General features: G+C 40.2%; 1 protein-coding gene across 2 annotated transcripts in view; it reads left to right on the forward strand.

Annotated features, from left to right (window-relative positions):
- EXOC4 (exocyst complex component 4) overlaps positions 1 to 18,875 on the forward strand; it is an 811,011-nt gene that overhangs the window by 684,661 nt on the left and 107,475 nt on the right. For both annotated transcript variants that reach the window (XM_043463745.1, XM_043463746.1), the window contains exon 14: positions 2,012 to 2,190. In XM_043463745.1, the coding sequence (XP_043319680.1) occupies positions 2,012 to 2,190 (179 nt within the window). The remainder of the gene's footprint in view (positions 1 to 2,011; positions 2,191 to 18,875) is intronic.

Genomic DNA, 18,875 nt, shown 5'->3' on the forward strand with positions numbered 1-18,875 from the left:
CAGACCCAGGTTTGCCTGACTTAGAAACCTGTGCTGTAACCCCGATTATTCAAAGAAAGTGTGTCTCCCAGGGAAGGAGACTGAAACTTATGAGAAATTCAGACTTTTGGGTCCCACCAAGACCTGTTACACCACCCTTATGTTTGGTTTGTGTGCATACCCAGAGTTCCCATGCTCTGTCCATGGCAGTGTTAATTGCCTCCGTAGCCACTGCTTACCCAACTCAATCAACTGTGACTTTTCCTTAAAAAAAATGTTACCCACTTTTAGGGAGAGAACGTAGGTACACCTATGACTGATTCATGTTGATGTTTGGCAGAAACCAACACAATACTATAAAGCAATTACCCTTCAGTTACAAACAAATTAATTTTAAAAAATATTACCCTCTTTTGAAACAAGAAGTCTTATCATGAGCCACTCTTTGGTAGCATTTAAAAACAATTTAATAAGCATTTAATTCAGAGCAGTTACTTCTTTCAACATTGAGCACCCTCCTTTATTGCTGGGCACTACATGCCTATGTGTGAATTAAGCATTGTTCTGACCATATTGTCAGCTGCCAATAATCACTGCTTGCTTGAAACTGACTTTGGTTTGTTCTTAAATAATGCTCTTGCTCTGTTCATTCAAGGTATTGTGAGTTTCAAAAGCTTTGGGACTTATAGAAAATTTCGGGTACCTGTTCTTCTCACCATTTCTATTTACCTGTGTGTACTTTTCCCAAAAAGAAATGTTGTGTGTGTTTTTTTTTTCCCCATAGCATCTTCAGTCATCTTGTATCATTTCAGCCATGTTTTTGAAAGAAAGAGAAATATGGATTAATTTTTATGTACCATGCAGGCGAAACACTTAATCTTCTGAGCCTCCATCCCTCCTTTTGTACAGTGGCTGGGTCACTTCCAGTGTCATTCTTCTCTAACCTCATATAACTTGATTTTTCAACCCATCCCCTCCCCACAAAAGGAAACCACAGAAACATTTTGAAGATACTGGACTGTATGGGAAGTGCACTTGGTTATATTTTCCAGACAGTTAAAGGATCCTTCACTGATTTGTACTGGTTTCTCTATACAAATAGATGTTTTATAGCCTCCTTGCCTCCAATCCTTTTTTAGAACAAGGAGAAGACTCTTCAAAGTCCCTTGGACAGCAAGGAGATCAAATCAGTCAATCCTAAAGGAAATCAACCCTGAATATTCATTGGAAGGACTGATGCTGAAGCTGAAACTCCATTACTTGGACCACCTTCTGCAAAGAGCCGACTCATTGGGAAAGACCTCGATGCTGGGAAAGATTGAAGGCAGGAGGAGAAGGGGATGACAGAGGATGAGATGGTTGGATGGCATCACCGACTCAAGGGAGACGAGTTTGAGCAAGCTCTGGGAGATGTTGAAGGGCAGGGAAGCCTGGCATGAAGCAGTCCATGGGGCTGCAATGAGTTGGACACAACTGAGCAACAACCACAAAATGAATCAGTGAATGAGGCCTGTCATCCATTTCAACTATAATCTGCTTTCTTAAAGAGATTGGACCCTCTTTGCTTTTGAACAGCTTAAAACATTTTCTAGCTGCCAAGTTAATATGGCTGTTTCATATATTATAATCACCTTCAAACATTGTATATACCTAACACCCTAACCTATTAGTCAACTTCCATAGCAGAAGAGGCAAGAAGAAAACCTACAAAAGAGCAGATGTCAAAGCCATCCTCAAGGACTGTCACTGTATAATCAGGCCCACACTGGTTGGAGTACAAGTATCGGGGTCACTTTGTTCTTCTTCTTCATTCTTCCAATGACTCTTTCTCTTATAACAGGAGAAAACATATGCATATGATAATGCCAGCATATGTATATGATAATGTTCTCACAAAATAGAACCTAGGAAAAATAGCATGCTGTAAGATAGTGATGATAACAACCATCTTTGCTAGACAAGCGTTAGAAAGTCTTGCCAACTCTGTCTTTTCGAGGCTGTAAGTAAAGTGTGTTTCTGATTTGTTGTGCAGGGCAGCGTTTGGCAAGGAGTCGGAAGTTCTTATTGGAAACCTGGGTGATAAATTAATCCCTCCACAAGACATCCTCTGTGACGTCAGCGACCTCAAAGCCTTGGCCAACATGCACGAGAGCTTGGAATGGTTAGCAGGCCGAACAAAGGCAGCCTTCTCCAGTCTTTCTACGTCCCAGAGTGAGTATTGGCGGGGTGGATCTTGTGGGGCCAGCTGAGAAACTAGACTGAGTACATTCATTTGAGATGAGAGAGTGTCTACACGTCTCCATAGGGGCGCATGTCCAAGTTGTCAGAAGATCCATGCAGGGATTCTGCTTGTGCTGAGCCTCGGGTACTTTGCGGTTCTGTGAAACAAAGAAATCTTGACTTCTGTGTTTTGGGGCGTGGGAAGCCAAAAAAGGTCCATGTCAGCATAGCTTGACATTAAACCTTAGAAACCCAGGATCATGCAAGATTGAACCACCATGTCTCAAGAACAGAAAGCAGTATGCTTTGTCCTCCTTATGACTTCCTAAAGGTAGAAACTATGTCTCAGAGCTCAAAGTTGTATATTTGGTTGATGTTTTCATTTCAACTGATAGAAGAGAAATCAAAAGTATCTAAAAAGACAATTATATTAATAGAAATGGTTAAGGTGCTAGAAAACAGACAATGAGAAAAACAATTATTCTAGGTAAGAGATGGCTAAAAGATAACCTCATTATACATTTCAGGGGAATTAAGGGATATGGTCTGAAGTAAAAATAGGAAACCTGTTTTTCTATCAAGGACCAATGATCAGTTGTTTCAAAATAATTTGAAAACTTTGGGGCACAAAATTTATTCATTAAATATAGCATAAATACTTTTTTAAAGCATTAGTTAAGTGTTAAACAGTTAAAGGCAAAGAAAAAAGTGATATATAGAAGGAATAAAGGAGATGGCAGATTTGAATGCATGAATGGAAGGACAGAAAACGGGATAGAAAAAAGCAAAATAACAGCAAGAACATGAAAGAAACTAAATCAACTCTGAAGTTAATATTAGACTGAACTGTTAGAAGATTATTAGAAGGAAAAGCTTATATTATTTGGACTGTGAACTTCAAAGAAAGTTATTTTTTATCACTGTCTCTTGAAAAGTTATTATTACTTGATGAACCATGATTTCAAGACCCAAGAGGGAGAAGATGTGGATGAAATAAACTAGAGTAAATTATTTCCTGAAACATGAGTCTCATGGGCAGAGTCTAGGAGACTTTTGAATGCTCACTACTTACGATCTCCCGCAGGTTGTGTAGCTGTCCTGGGGGTCAACAGTGGGTGAGGAAGAAGGACGGAAGGAGGGGGCTTTTGATGTTAGGTATTCTGCTTTAGAAATCTCATTGAAATACTACTCTTTGATAATACTTTTATTTTTATACTTTTATTATTTAGAATATTGCTTTTAGCTGATAATAAAATTGTACATGTTTACTCTTGGAAGTATATTCATCTACTATGGATAGCTTGGGTGCAGTATCGGGTCTGAGCAGACTCTGCCTGAGTAGATACCCTTGGGAGGCTTTCAACTTTGTGATCTCTTCAGATCAAGGAACCTGTCACAAGTAGTAGTTGAAATTAGCTATTTTATCTCCCAGACTCACCCCACTCCACCACCAACAACAAAAAAAATCAGGGAGGAGCTGACTTCCCCTTTTGCTCCTTGCCAAATAAACAGCTCTGAAAAGGAACCAGATGCTTCCTGTCCCAGTTTCCTTTGACTCTTGAAATGTAGGGCTGCTTGGGCAGGTGTGTTAGTGACGACTGGAAGGAGTCCTCTCGTTTGGTGGATCGTCCAAGTCTAATAATTAATAGTGCAATCTCTTACTTTGGCAGCACAGCAGTCCAGTTTCTATTCTAAAAGGGTTCCACAGGCAAAATAGGACACACAACCTCTACAGCAAGCCACCGAGTGATTCACACAGGCTAACCTGGCTTCATCTGTTCTCAGAAGAGAAAGACATGCTCTCATAGTTATGCTCAACTTTGTAATTGCACCATCCCGCTGTTGTGTTCATGTCACTAAGAGTCCCCAGTACAGTTGATGTCTAATTCATGCCTTCTATCATCTCTGTTTTTCTGACAAAGATCTCTCGTACCACGCCCGTTAATACCTCTCATGTGCTCAGTTCCATTTTATAATATAAGTTGTACCCTGTCAGTTCCTTTCAGGGTGATTATTCCACCCAGTGAGTGATTTAAGTGAGTGTCAGCATTTTGACGATCAGCGCAAAACCCAAGTGAACTGTAATCACTAGTTATGTTGTCTTTGTTAAAACAAAGCATCGCGCACACCTGGTTTATTCCGTTAGCAACATGCCTTGCTCACCCACACTCGTCTAGTCTTCGAATTCCCAGCAGAGATGCCCATTGCTGTTTATAATTTGAACAAAGCAAGGGATTCTCTGATAATGGGTTGCCTTGATTGTTCCATGTCAGTCTGACTTTAGAAAGGGAATCAGGGACAGCTCTTTATACTCTTTTGAAAAGTGAACCACATGATTGCCTCAACAAAAGTATTGCCAAGTCTGGAGACTTGATAGCATGAAGAAAATGCCAGCCTTTTTATCTAGCACTCCCAGAGACTCAGGGTGGGGAAAAGTCAAGAAAAGAAGTGTAAAAGTTTATTTTTTGTCCACATCTGTTTAACTATTTTGGATGGTAATACCGTGCCTTATTATAATTAAGGTACATGGAGAAAGTTTGCAGAAATTATTTTCATAGTAAGAACAAAAATCTCTTTAGATATTACAACAGGATTCTCCTCCACTTGAAATATTTCATGTCTTTATGAAATATTTCAAGTAAAGGAGAATGGCAGAGCATGGCTGGCCATGTGCCCAGGAAATAAGAGTTGACCCTTTTTTTTCAAAGATAGTTTTTCCATCTCTTTTAGTGTTTGCACCCACACCCTTCTGTCTTCTTTACACTGAGGAGAGTCTCCTTACCTCATGTAGATCCTAACTGCACCAGAGACACTGATCTTTTTTCATCCTTCCACAGTCCTGGTTCCTGCTCCATGTCTCCCAGTATTCTCCTGCTCAGTCTTCCTTAAACTTACTCTACTTAAAATCCTTTCTGTTGAGAGCTCAGTTACTTCAGTCGTCCGACTTTTTGTGACCCCGTGGACTAGCCCACCAGGATCCTCTGTCCATGGGATTTCCCAGGCAAGAAGACTGGAGTGGGTTGCCATGCCCTCCTCCAGGGCATCTTCCCGACCCAGGGATCAAACCCATGTTTCCTGCATCTTCTGCATTGCAGGCAGATTCTCTCCTGCTGAGCCACCTGGGAAGCCCAGTGACAGTCACAGCCCAATTAAAGGACAAAAAATATTCTTTGATTTATAAAACTGGTAAATCAAAGACTTCAGATGTGGCTGAATGCGGAGGTTCACAAGATAACAGTACATAACAGACCTGTTTACGCGCCTGCCCTGCTTCTCCCCCTTTCTCTATTTTTGCTGTATTCTCTTTATTTCATCTCAGGGGAGACCTTTTCATATGGTAACATTCTTGGCCACCAGCAGCCCCAGGATTATTTGATCCCAGACAAAAAGAGCGTTTTTACTAAGAGCTCCTGAAGCCGTCCTAGAGAAGACTTGGATTGACCTAACTTGGCCTCGGCTCGTGGGTCTCTCAGTTTCTCCTTGTATACGCCTTGGTTTCTAACTCTCTATCTCCCTACCCATGGCTCAGTCTCCCACTCCCACTTCTAGAATCTCTATGTTCAGGATCTGTTCTTAACAAATATGCTTTCAGTGCAAGGAAGTTGAGCAGGACCATATTTAGAGTTGGACATTCAGGATCTAGATTTATAGGTATCTCCCCTCATTGATCAGAGTTTCAACTTTGTAGTAAAGGCACAGACTATCTGTCCTCTGTAATAGCTGCTGTTTGTAAGAATACTAAATAAAAACTCTGAAATTAACTTTAAGAAAATTCTCAGCAAAATGTGACCTACATAGAAATTGTTAAAGTGCATTCAATTGGAACACTAATGATTTTCTTTTGTATTTTATCCCTGTGTTTTAAGGAGGTGTTGCTTTTAAAAATAGAGTACAGAGAACTTGAAGGGGGCTCCAGGGCTTATTTTCACTGCCTTGCTTCCTCAGGGGTCCCGTCTTTCTTTCTTGGATTCTATAAAAATCTCCAGGATTAGAGAATCTACAACTTCCTTGATTATATATTCTGCTCTTTAAGTAACCTTACCATTGAGGAGGTCATCTAGTTTTTATTAACCTCCCTTTGCTTCAGTCTAAACCTCTTTCTTCTGTCCTATGCCTCAGAAATTAAATGTTGAGTATTTTTTCTATAAAATAATATGCCTGAAAACATTTCCCTGGCCTCTACCTGCCCATCCCTGGATGTTAAAGACTTCTGGCCTGAGGCTCCCAGTCTCTCAGTTCAGAATCACCAAGCTGGGCTCAGGCTCCTGGCAGCATTAGGAGCCCAGATCAGTCTCTCAGATGGTGGTTTGACTGTTAGCCTTTCTGAATTCGGCTGACATTGCAAGTTCCTTTGACCCCAGGTTTATCTCCCTCTGGCTCCCTCAACTCCCATTACTGTGGTTCTTATTGTGCTCACATACATGGATAATAAAAAGTCATACCATAATCTTTTCTTCTTTTTGGGAAACCACAGGGTCAAATAAATCTCGTAACTTTGTTTCCTATAATTGGTTCATGAATTACAGTACTAGCTATGCAGTTATTTATATACTACTGTTTTTTTCAATTGTGTTAAGAAATATGTAACATCAAACACACCATCTTAACCGTGTTTAAGTGTACAGTTCAGTAGAGTTGTGTTCATTATGTGTTTATTACTATGCATCAGGTCTCTGAAACTTTTCCGTCTCACATAACTGAAACTGTACCCCTCAATAACACCCTATTTCCCCCTCTCCCCCAACCCCCGGTGTAACCACTGTCTACTTTCTGTTTCTATGAGTTTGACTATTTTATATATATATATTTTTTTTTAATTGAACTTCTTTTTTTTTTTTTTGTCACCGTGTGACATGCAGGATCTTAGTTCACCATCCAGGGATCAAACCCACACCCCCTGCAGTGGAAGCCCAGAGTCTTAACCGCTAGACCACCAGGAAAGCCCAAGGTTGACTACTTTAGATGCCCCCATATAAGTGGGGGGGGCGGGGGCTTCCCTGGTAGCTCAGTGGCAAAGAATCTGCTGCCAATGCAGGAAATGAATGTTCAACCCCTGGGTCGGGAAGATCCCCTGGAGAAGGAAATGGCAACCCACTCCACTGTTAGTATTCTTGCCTGGGAAATCCCATGGACAGAGAGGCCTGGCGGGCTACAGCCCATGGAGTTGCAAAAGAGTGTGACATGACTTAGTGACTAAACAACAACAATATAAGTGGAATTATACAGTGTTTGTATTTTTGTAACTGGCTCATTTCACAGTGTCCTCAAAGTGTATCCATATGATAGCATATGACTGAATTTCCTTTTTTTCTTTTAATGGCTGAATAATATTCTGTTGTACGGATATACTGTATTTTCTTTATCCAGGCATCTCTCAGGGGGAATTTATATTTCATCCATCTCTTGGTTATTGTGAATATTGCCACAGTGACACAGAAGGGTGCCAATTATACTTCTTTCTTAGAATGGAACTATTACTAGGGATCTTAGAAATCATCTGGTCTAACTCAGATGTTTTGCACATAAGGAAATTAAGGTTTCAGAATGATCACTCTGCACGTCTCTACCTGAACTCCAATGGAAACAAGTCCTCAAATTGCCAGTTTAACTTGCTGCCACATCATTGTCTTGACCATTACTGAGGTTAAGTGCTGGAAGTGGTAGCACTTCCTACCATATTCCTCCTAAACCACCAGGAAGGTCGTCTTTCTTTTTTTTTTTTCTTTTAATGAAGCACTTAAATGCCTGCCATTAACTTGTCATCATTTCTGATCATCATTGTCTTTTATGTAACCAGACTTTCTGTGCTTTAAATATGTTGGGTATTGCACATACCCCTTTCTGAATTTTATCTTAGTTATAATGAAATAGTTTTTCTCCCCCTTTTTAATTGTTCTACAAGTATTTTCTAAGTTAGAAACTCCACCTGTCTTGTTATTATGTTCAGTTCAGTTCAGTTGCTCAGTCATGTCTGACTCTTTGTGACCCAATGGGCTGCAGCACACCAGGCTTCCCTGTCCATCACCAACTTCCGGAGCTTGCTCAAACTCATGTCCACCGAGCAGGTGATGCCATCCAACCATCTCATCCTTTGTTGTCCTCTTCTCCTCCTATCTTCAATCTTTCCCAGCATCAGGGTCTTTTCCAATGAGTTGGTTCTTTGCATCAGGTGGCCAAAGTATTGGAGTTTCAGCTTCAGTATCAATCCTTCCAATGAATATAAAGGACTGATTTCCTTTAGGATTGACTGGTTGGATCTCCTTGCCATCCAAGGGACTCTCAAGAGTCTTCTCCAACACCACAGTTCAAAAGCATCAATTCTTTGGTGCTCAGCTTTCTTTATAGTCCATCTCCCATGTCCACACTTGACTACTGGAAAAACCATAGCTTTGATTGGACAGACCTTTGTTGGCAAAGTAATATCTCTGCTTTTTATTATGCTGTCTAGGTTGGTCATAGCTTTTCTTCCAGGGAGCAAGCGTCTTTTAATTTCATGGCTACAGTCACCATCTGCATTGACTTTGGAGCCCAAGAAAATAAAGTCTGTCACTGTTTCCATTGTTTCCCTATGTATTTGCCATGAAGTGATGAGACCAGATGCCTTGATCTTAGTTTTCTGATTGTTGAGTTTTAAGTTGGCTTTTTTACTTTCCTCTTCCTTTCATCAAGAGGCTCTTAAGTTCCTCTTTGCTTTCTGCCCTAATGGTGGTGTCATCTACATATCTGAGGTTATTGATATTTCTCTCAGAAATCTTGATTCCAGCTCATGCTTCATCCAGCCCAGCATTTCGCATGATGTACTCTGCATATGTTAAATAAGCAAGGTGACAATATGCATCCTTGATGTACTCCTTTCTCAATTTGGAATCGGTCCATTATTCCATGTCCAGTTCTAACTGTTGCTTCCTGGCCTGCATACAGATTTCTCAGGAGGCAGGTAAGATGGTACCATCTCTTTAAGAATTTTCCACAGTTTGTTGTGGTCCACACAGTCAAAGGCTTTAGCATAGTCAATAAAGCAGATGTTTTTTTTGGAACTCTTGCTTTTTCGATGATCCAACGGATGTTGTCAATTTGATCTCTGGTTCCTCTGCCTTTTCTAAACCCAGCTTGAACATCTGGAAGTTCTTGGTTCATGTACTGCTGAAGCCTAGCTTGGAAAATTTTGAGCATTACTTTGCTAGTGTGTGAGATGAGTGCAATTTTGCAGTAGTTTGAACATTCTTTGGAATTGCCTTTCTTTGGGATTGGAATGAACACTGACCTTTTCCAGTCCCATGGCCACTGCTGAGCTTTCTAAATTTGCTGGCATATTGAGTGCAACACTTTAACAGCAACATCTTTTAAGATTTGAAATAGCATGTTGCAGAATATATTCTAGCTACTGTACTGCCCTATACAGCAGCCACTAATCTTGTGTAGTTATTTATATTGAAATTAATTAGGGTTAACTAAAATATAGACTTCATTTGCTTAGATATACTAGCCACATTTCAGATATTCAGTGACTACTGTATTGAACATGGCAGTTCAATACAGTAGATAGATAGAACATTTCCATCATCACAGAAAGTTCTGTTGGATAGTGTTACAGCTCATCACTTAGGTCACTGTTGATGAAGATCTAAAATAATGCCAGTCCATACGGCTGGCTTTCAGAAACTTACTTGAAATGTCCTCTTAGTTATATCAAGACATGGATAAATACTTCAGTTGTCCAGTCTCCAAATCTCCTGACAGAGAAGTATGTTTTAGGCCTAGCATTTTCTAGAACTTTTCTATTGATGCTAAAGGCAAGACAGTTTAGTGATCAAATACACTTGAGAAACGTTAAAGAACATTAAATATAGTTCCTGCATACAGTAAAACTGTTCAAATCTTAGTATGTTAACGAAGGACTTCCCTGGAGGTCCAGTAGTTAAGACGTCACCTTCCAGTGCAGAGAATACAAACTTCAGTCCCTGGTCAACGAGCTAAGATCGTACATACTCCATGGCCAAAAACCCAAAGCATAATATAGAGGCAATATTGTAACTAATTCAAATAAAGACTTTTTTAAACGGTCCAAAAAAATTCTTTAAAAAAATATGTTAATGGAGTAATTACGACAGGGCAGTGTTCCCCAGACTTCTTTATTGATGGAATTCTCTCACCCCAGAGCATCTTATAGGACTTTACTGCTCTATTTGTATAATTTGTTCAGAGTCTTTTTATTTCTCCCAACATAGTCAGGCACAAGACAGGACATATATTTCCCTGTTGCAGGAGTGCAATTTCATAATATTGGCAGATCTGCACACTGTCAGATGACTGCTATTGCAATTTGGTTATTTTCTTGTTTGATTTGATTATCTTTAGAAATGTTCAGGCCAACCAATATGAAATGACTATGGCTTCCTTTTTGCTTGTTTCAAACCTGACTGCTCTCCAATCATTATACTTCCCTCACGATTCTCAAAAGATTTCAGCTACTAATGTATTGTGTTGGCCAAAAAGTTCATTAGAATTTTTCCATAAGGTGCTATAGAAAATCCCAAAGGAACTTTTTGGCCAGCCCAGTGGTTCCACACTGATGAGTGCTAATGTATCCATTATGGGACTCTAGAGATTTATTTTTAAGAGAAATTTTAATTTGGAATACTTTTATATTTAGAGTATACTTGCAAAGATAGTACAAATTTCCCATGTGTATCTCATACCCAGTTTTCCCTGTTAACATCTTAAATTTGTCACAACTGATAAACCAATTTTGATCCCTTATCAATAATTAAGGTCTATATTCATATTTCCTTAGTTTTTATCTAAAGTCCTTTTTCTGTTCCAGGATCTCATCTAGGGTATCATAATACATATAATCATAATCTCTTTAGACTGTGACAGTTTCCTAGTCTTTCCTTGTTTTCGATGATCTTGACAGCTTAGAGGAATACTGGTCAGATTTTTTGCAGAATGTCCTTCAATACGGATTTGTCTAATCTCTTTTCATGATTACATTGGGCTTGTAGGTTTGGGAAGGAAAAGCACAAAGATAAAACCATTCTCATCACATCTATCATGGAAAACTTCTATCAGTGTGACTTATCGCTGGTGATGTTCTGGGATTGATTTTTATGCCTCCAATTCATATAGTCCCCTCTAGACTGCTCCTTCTGAATTCTAGATTGACTTTCCACTTTCCCACCACAAATTGCTTTTGTCTATCTTTCTAGTGACTATTTTTTTTTAACATGATGAATGCATCTATTATAAGCCCAATGTTTGGACAAGTTGAATAGCTTGCTTAAAAAAATAGTTGTCTACCTTAAACAGTTATGCAGTTGATAGATTATGATCTTGTCGGTCTGAAAGCCTTTATACAGAAGATGTTTCTTCCTCCTCTGAGCCACTCAGTTAGGGTCTGTAGCTACTTCGTAGTTGCCATGTGTGCTAAACAATCCGTAGTAAATGTGTACAATCATGTTAATTTCAGACAAGACAGTGCTGAGATTAAAGTGCTCTCTGAATTTTTCTTCACCAAAAATAGTTTTATTTTAGCTCATTTACATTAGGTCCTTCTAATATGCATTGTTGTCTCAAAACTCATTTGTAAGTGAAAGTTATTTCCTGAAAAATGTCCTTTTAGAGTAGCAGTTCTCAAAGTTAGCTGCATGTCAATTGTAATCAGTTGGGGAGTTTTAAAAAATACTCATCAACACAACAGTGTAAAGCAATTAGCCTCCAATTAAAAATTAAATTTAAAAGATGGTCAAAATGCAACATCGCCTCTTCCCCCCAAAAAATACTGATGCTGGGCCCCACTCCAGATTTTCACTTAATTTGTGCCAAAATGTCACCTGGGGATCCTTAAATCATTCAAATCAGGGGTTGAGAACCACTGTTGTAAAGGATTGGTTCTCAACCTTGACTTGTATTAGGATGACTTGTAGAGTTTCCAGTCACATTCTCTGGGGGATATGCTCAGAGTACAAAGCTTTTAACCATCATCTCAGGCAATTTTGGCTTCCCTGGTGGCTCAGATGGTAAAACAATCTGCCTGCATTGCAGGAGACCCAGGTTCAATCCCTGGGTTGGAAAGATCCCCTGGAGAAGGAAATGGCAACCCACTCCAGTATGCTTGCCTGGAGAATCCCATAGCCAATCCATGGGCTACAGTCCATGGGGTCACAAAGATTTGGACACGACTGAGCACTGAAGAATTTATGCTTTTGAACTGTGGTGTTAGAGAAAACTCTAGATAGAGTCCCTTGGACTGCAAGAGATCCAACCAGTCCATCCTAAAGGACATCAGTCCTGGGTGTTCATTGGAAGGACTGGTGTTGAAGTTGAAACTCCAATACTTTGGCCACCTGATGTGAAGAGCTGACTCATTTGAAGAGACCCTGATGCTGGGAAAGATTGAAGGCAGGAGGAGAAGGGGACGACAGAGGATGAGATGGTTGGATGGCATCACCGACTCGATGGACATGAGTTTGAGTAGACTGTGGAAGTTGGTGATGGACAGGGAGGCCTGGTGTGCTGCAGTCCATGGGGTCGCGAAGAGTCGGACATGTGAGTGACTGAACTGAACTGAAATAATACACTCAAATACACTCAGGCAATTCCAACAAATAGCCAAGGTGGAGAGCCACTGATTTTTGATCCAAAATTCCTCCAAAGTTTCTTCTTTAATTTGAGTAGCTCTTCTATTTGGGAAACACTTTATAGTTATTTTGCCAGGTCTAGTCTCAAAAGTTTGGGGTTAGCACAGGTTCCGTTTTTACAGACAAAAACACCAGGCTGAGTGTCGTACAGAGGGAGGACAGCCGCCCACTTCTGCTCAGCAGTCCCTAGTTAGCCCAGCTGTTTCCCCACACCTGATTAAGGATAGAAATCTTCCTCTTCCCTTCTTCAAATCAGTTAAATGAGAAGGGCACAGGAATCAGTGTCTCTCTTAACACAAAAGGCTGTGATCGCCAAACCAATTGAATGAATGTGGAAGTGTCTACAAATGAATTATATCATTGAAAATGCAGATGGACAAGGTCCAGGTGTCTGTACACCCCCATCCCTCAAACACATGGTTTTGTGGCAAACCAGGAGATCTTTGTGCACTGCTATGATTTAATATTTTCTAGGAGACGGAATAGGAATTGAATATGAATAGAGCTCGCTATCATGGGCTTTTTCTGCCTTAATGGCAAACAAAAGATAAAATCCAGGCTCCCCCTCCCCTTGCTGTTTGTTTTTCTGCCTTGACACAAATGAGAATAAAAATGTCCCTAGCCAAGATCTCGTGGGACATTGTCCTGTTTCAGCTTTGCTTTTGTCAAACCATTAAGCCAGAGTTTTCCTGTCATGATTTCATCTGATTATTTTTAATTAAAACTCCGTGCATGGTAATTTCTCTCCTGCTCCAGTATTTACAACTTTCAAATATTTGTAGACTGTTATCAGACCAGCTCCTCCTCAGCAGTTGCTTAGCCTAACTCTACACATTTAGTTTCTCAAATCGTCTTTTCGAGGTTGGGCTTTCTCCGCCATAATCATTTTTTGGTCTCATTAGCTGTCATTTTCTTCAACCAGCTCTCATTCTGTGGTTTCATCATTCCTCTTCCTCTTTTGGTGACAACTTCCAAATTCATTGTCGTTGGCTGGTTTCATGAGTATACTGTTTACTGGGAAAACTGCATTAACACTGGAAGTATACCTTATTCAGGAGTTGGCCGCCTTCTGCCCAATTCAGAATTTGTTTTGATCTTATCTATTATCAATTGATGCAGCTTCTACTTTTGTGTGAGCCTTGAAATATTTGGAACTGTCCAAATATACTCCCAGTATACTTGGGGCATGCCCAGTATACTTGGTATATGTTTTACCAGTTTCTAAACCAATCATATATTTTGCAGGAATAGAAACGCTAAACAGTAATGTTATGATGATTCAGCTTCGATCATTTCCAGTCTTAACTGTACTCTATTGTTCCTTAAAAGTTGACTGAAATTTATTTTAATGAAGAAAGAATTGTGTGCAAAGTCCCTGTGCCCAGGGTATTCACATCATGTTAGGAGTTTTCTGAGACCATGTTGTTACAAACAATGGAGATGCTGGTAATCCTTTCACTTTATAAGGAAGAACATGTGGACCCTCCCAACTCCTGCTGCACTGTTACTACTGATTATCATCCAGGCTTCAGGCTGACCCATGGGGTTCCCATGCTCCTGTCTTCTTAGTGCATCTTAAGTACTGATACGCAGGGGTTAAGTCCCCCTTTTAAATATGTCTACTCATTTTTCCCCCTTTCTTCTCATTGAATACCCTCACATGGCTCCTAGATAGTGGTTGTTTGCTTCCCTCTAAACCTCTCTTTTTTACTTCACAGACTCTCTCCTTTAGTCTAACACGCATATATATATAGTATATACTTGACTTTGAAGTCAAGCGCACCTGGGGACAAAGGAGGCAAGTTATTGTATCACCAAAGGGAAATTATTTAGCCTTTCTGAACTAAATTGGCCTCCTTACTTGTAAAATAGATATGATTCTGGATCCTCATTGGGTTGGTGTAACCATTACATGAGAAGATAAACTTGGAGTTCCTAGTGTGTAACACACCGTGGGAACTCAGTACGGGCTTCCTGGGCTATCCAGGCTACCGCTGTCGATCCTGTCACTGGGGCTCTCACTCATCGTCCTGCTCCCCAAGTACAGGGTCTTCACTTTTTCCTACCCCTTCAGACTTCTCTTTATCTCAAGTCTTGTGAGTGCTTTTAAAACTCTGTTAACACCTGTCCTTTGCATTCTTCAAAACTATGAAGAGAGGGTTCCAGTGCTATTGGAAATCATGCCAGAATCAACCACAGTTCCCTCCTGTCAATTAGCTGGTCATCTGTAGAGTCTGCAGTCCCGGGCTGAGTACTGATTAGAAAACAGCCTCCTACCTCCCTCGGCAAGGAGGTTGTTATCAATTGTTGTGAAGCGGCAGAGGCCTAGTGCTGTGGGTGTTCCAAATAATTTTGGAGTTCTGAGTATCTACTCATCATTACACGGCTGTTTCTTTGAAAAGGCCAAAATTTGTATCCAACAGGGAAATATTTGATGAAAATCCGGTAATATCATGGATGGCTTAAGTGTGGTGGCTGGCATTAAAAAGAATACATTTGAATCAGTTCTAATGAGATGGATGAAACTGGAGCCCATTATACAGAGTGAAGTAAGCCAGAAAGATAAACACCAATACAGTATACTAATGCATATATATAGAATTTAAAAAGATGGTAACGATAAGCTCATATACAGGACAGAAAAAGAGACAGAGATGTATAGAACAGACTTTTGGACTCTGTGGGAAAAGGTGAGGGTGGGATGGTCTGAGAGAGTAGCATTGAAACATGTATATTTTCAGTGTGAAATGGATCTCCAGCCCAGGTTGGATGCGTGAGACAAGTGCTCAGGGCTGGTGCACTGGGAAGACCCAAAGGGATGGGATGGGGAGAGAGGTGGGAGGGGGGATCAGGATGGGGAACACATGTAAATCCATGGCTGATTCATGTCAATGTATGGCAAAAACCACTACAATACTGTAAAGTAATTAGCCTCCAACTAATAAAAATAAATGAAAAAAACAAAAGTGTGGTGGCTGGGAGCTTCCAGCTGAATGATTGAATCTTCCAACAAAACTCTGAAATGGAATCCATAAAGAGAAATAGGAATGAAAATCTATGGGGAAACAGGAAGGCAGAAGAAAGTGGAAAACAAGAAAGGGCTTTAAAATGGCATGCTGAAATAGAACCAGGCTGAGGAGAGCATGGAAATGTGAGATTCCCCAGGTTGACACCTTCTGTGGAAGTGAGGAGCAGTGGCCACCCAGGCAGCAGGACTTGAATGAGAAATCGGAGGGGACTGATTTGGCTGCCAAACAGGGAAATGGAAAAACCCTTCAAGTGAATGAGAAGCAAGTGAAAGATTGTACCTAAAGGCTCTGATGATGCTATTAAACCTGAGCTCTTATCTGGAAAAGCCCTCAGATCACTGAGTGCTTTAGAACGTGAGATAAGGTCCCTAACCAACAAGAAGCCATGACTTCCTGAACTCCTCGCTAGAAAAAGAGTATGTCTTTTCATTTCCTCACCCTTGAAACTCAGCGTGGGTATATGACAAATGCAGGGGACCAGGAAAGACAAATCCTGATGGGGAAATGGAAAGAGGATAAAGGGTCAGCTTGGATTGAATGGAAGAAATCTCCCTCACTTGTAGGATTGGATTTAGAAAAATGTTCTAAATGTAAACTGGATCTGCCTTTTCAGACAGCTTGCTTATTAATCCGTAGTGCACAAAGGCCCTGTGCAGTCTGCCGGTCCCCCAGGAGAGGGTAGCAAAGGGGCGGTATGTGCACGTGTGTGTGTCTGCGACAGTCCCAGAGGACGCCACAAGGACAGCAATGGCACTCAACATGTAGATTGCATTTCATACTTTTTCAAGGACCTTTATAATCATTAATTCTTAATCCTTTATCCCTGCCTCAAGCTGGAGTTAACAGCCTTTATTCTCTCCGTTTACAAAGCATGAACATGAAACAGAAGTTTGACCGTTGGCCCAAGGTCAAAGTGAGATGAAGACGTTAGGCCAAACCTGACTTTTCTCAGTTAACAACATCATCGCCTGTTCCTAGTGTGCCTCAGAACACAAAACCAGCGCACTTCTGTTTCCCCTCCTGGTTAATGCTGTTCTGCAGCTGTCTCCCCAGGTCACAGCAGTAAGATGAGTGCCAGGCCTCCCTAAATGCGTCTAATGGATGGCATTGGATGTACTTTACTTATTTTGTCCATGCCATGTAGCATGTGGGATCTTAGCTCCCTGACCAGGGATTGAATCCGTGTCCCTTTCATTTGGAAGCACAGTCTTAACCACTGGATAGCCAGGGAAGTCCCTGAATACACTTTAAAAGGGGTGGTCTTGACCTTCACCTGCTGTGAAAAACTAAAACTACCACGTCCCTGCTAGGGATCTATTTTGCAACCAGATTTTTCAGGCATGTATTTAGTGAAAGGTTCGCTGGAGAATTCCATAGACTGTATAGTCCACGGGATTGCAAAGAGTCGGACATGACTGAGCGACTTTTCACTTTCTCTTTTACTTTATTATCCTAAATTTAATATTGTAATTTATATCCACTCATAAACTCTACAATAAAAATGTAAAAGACCTCCCTCCTCCTTCATGTGAGGTACAGGAATGTATCAAGTGTAGGTCTCCAAGGCACAGTGTTTATGAAGAGCGGTTAATGTTGTGTACTAACATCTTTAAGGTCTGGTCCTTGAATCCTAGATGGATTTGACTGGAGTTCTTAACTAACAACTTAATCCAATTTTTATGAAAGGAAGAATATGGAGGACTTTTCTATAAGACTGATGAAAAAACCTAAGTGTTTTTCTAGAAACCATGAACATCTGATCCGATTCTTCAAGGAAGCAAAAATCCTGTAAATGTCAGAAAGATGTTACATACTGGAAAACCCCTTTGGTCAAATTCATCTAAAGAAGGTGCTATTTGTAGGTGACTTTTCAGCAAGTCTGTCAAAAGCTTCCTGCTACAGATAAAAATTCAATAACCTTTCACTGGGGAAGTGCCACAATTACCACTCATTTGAAAACAGTCCCTCTAATAGAGTATTTTATCATGCTGGACACTCTCTGCGTTGTTCATTACTTAGTGTTTGCTAAGCTGATGGCACTTCCACAGCACTTTTCTTATCTCTCCTTCTTCAGAATTGGATTTTATATTTCCGAACCAGTCAGATATGACAAGTCATTTTCTTCCCTCTTGTCTTTTAAGAAACGCAAACTTGATTTCTTTTTTTTTTTTTTCCCCAACAATCACCACCTAAAGATTAAAGTTATGGGAAATGTCTGTATTAACTAGCATTGGGACATGCAGTGGAAGACTATTGCATTTTAATTGCAGTGGAGGAGGGGGCGTTCCTCTTTTCTTTGTGGTTCTTTTTATTTTCCAATATTTGTGTATTCTGTAGCTCTTCAGAGCCTCATCCTTCTAAAACACACAGTGCATGGCAAAGATGAGGTATTAGGAAATCTGATGTTGCTCGAAGACAAGGTATTATCAGAATTATTGTATTACTGAACCTCAGGAAAGGAGGTGATAAGCTTTGTAAGTGGGTTTCTGTATATAAAGATTGTCTTTATATGAGAAACTTACTGAAAGGAAAATGATAAAGTCATTAGCCTAATACCTGGAGGGGAATGCCAGTTCAAACAATATCTCTTTCTATATATAGCTCATTATTGAGAATCTTAACATTTTAAGTCTGAAAAACTCCAGTGGTTCCAAGTGAATGATTTTTTAAAAAAATGTGTTGTCTTTATCTAAGCTTTGGACCTGATCCACAACACATACTCTTAGGTGTTTACATTTTATCCCAGGTTTTTATCTTGGCCACTTTCCTGAAATAGTTCTATTTTCAAATTAAGATCAGGTCTCTTCTCTTTATAATGGGAAATCTCTGGGAGATTTAGGCAAGGCGTCCTGAACACAGGATCAGAATAAAGTGGGCACATATGTTCTTACTTTATTGGAAACTCTTTTCTTGAGCCTACTGAGGACCTGTCCATTTCCTCCAAGGGTTTCTCTTGTACAGTTTTTAGGAAAATATAAAACTTCACTCGAGAATTGATGACAAGATT

The sequence above is a fragment of the Cervus canadensis genome, chromosome 3 (genome assembly GCF_019320065.1).
Source record: "Cervus canadensis isolate Bull #8, Minnesota chromosome 3, ASM1932006v1, whole genome shotgun sequence".
Lineage (NCBI taxonomy): Eukaryota > Metazoa > Chordata > Mammalia > Artiodactyla > Cervidae > Cervus > Cervus canadensis.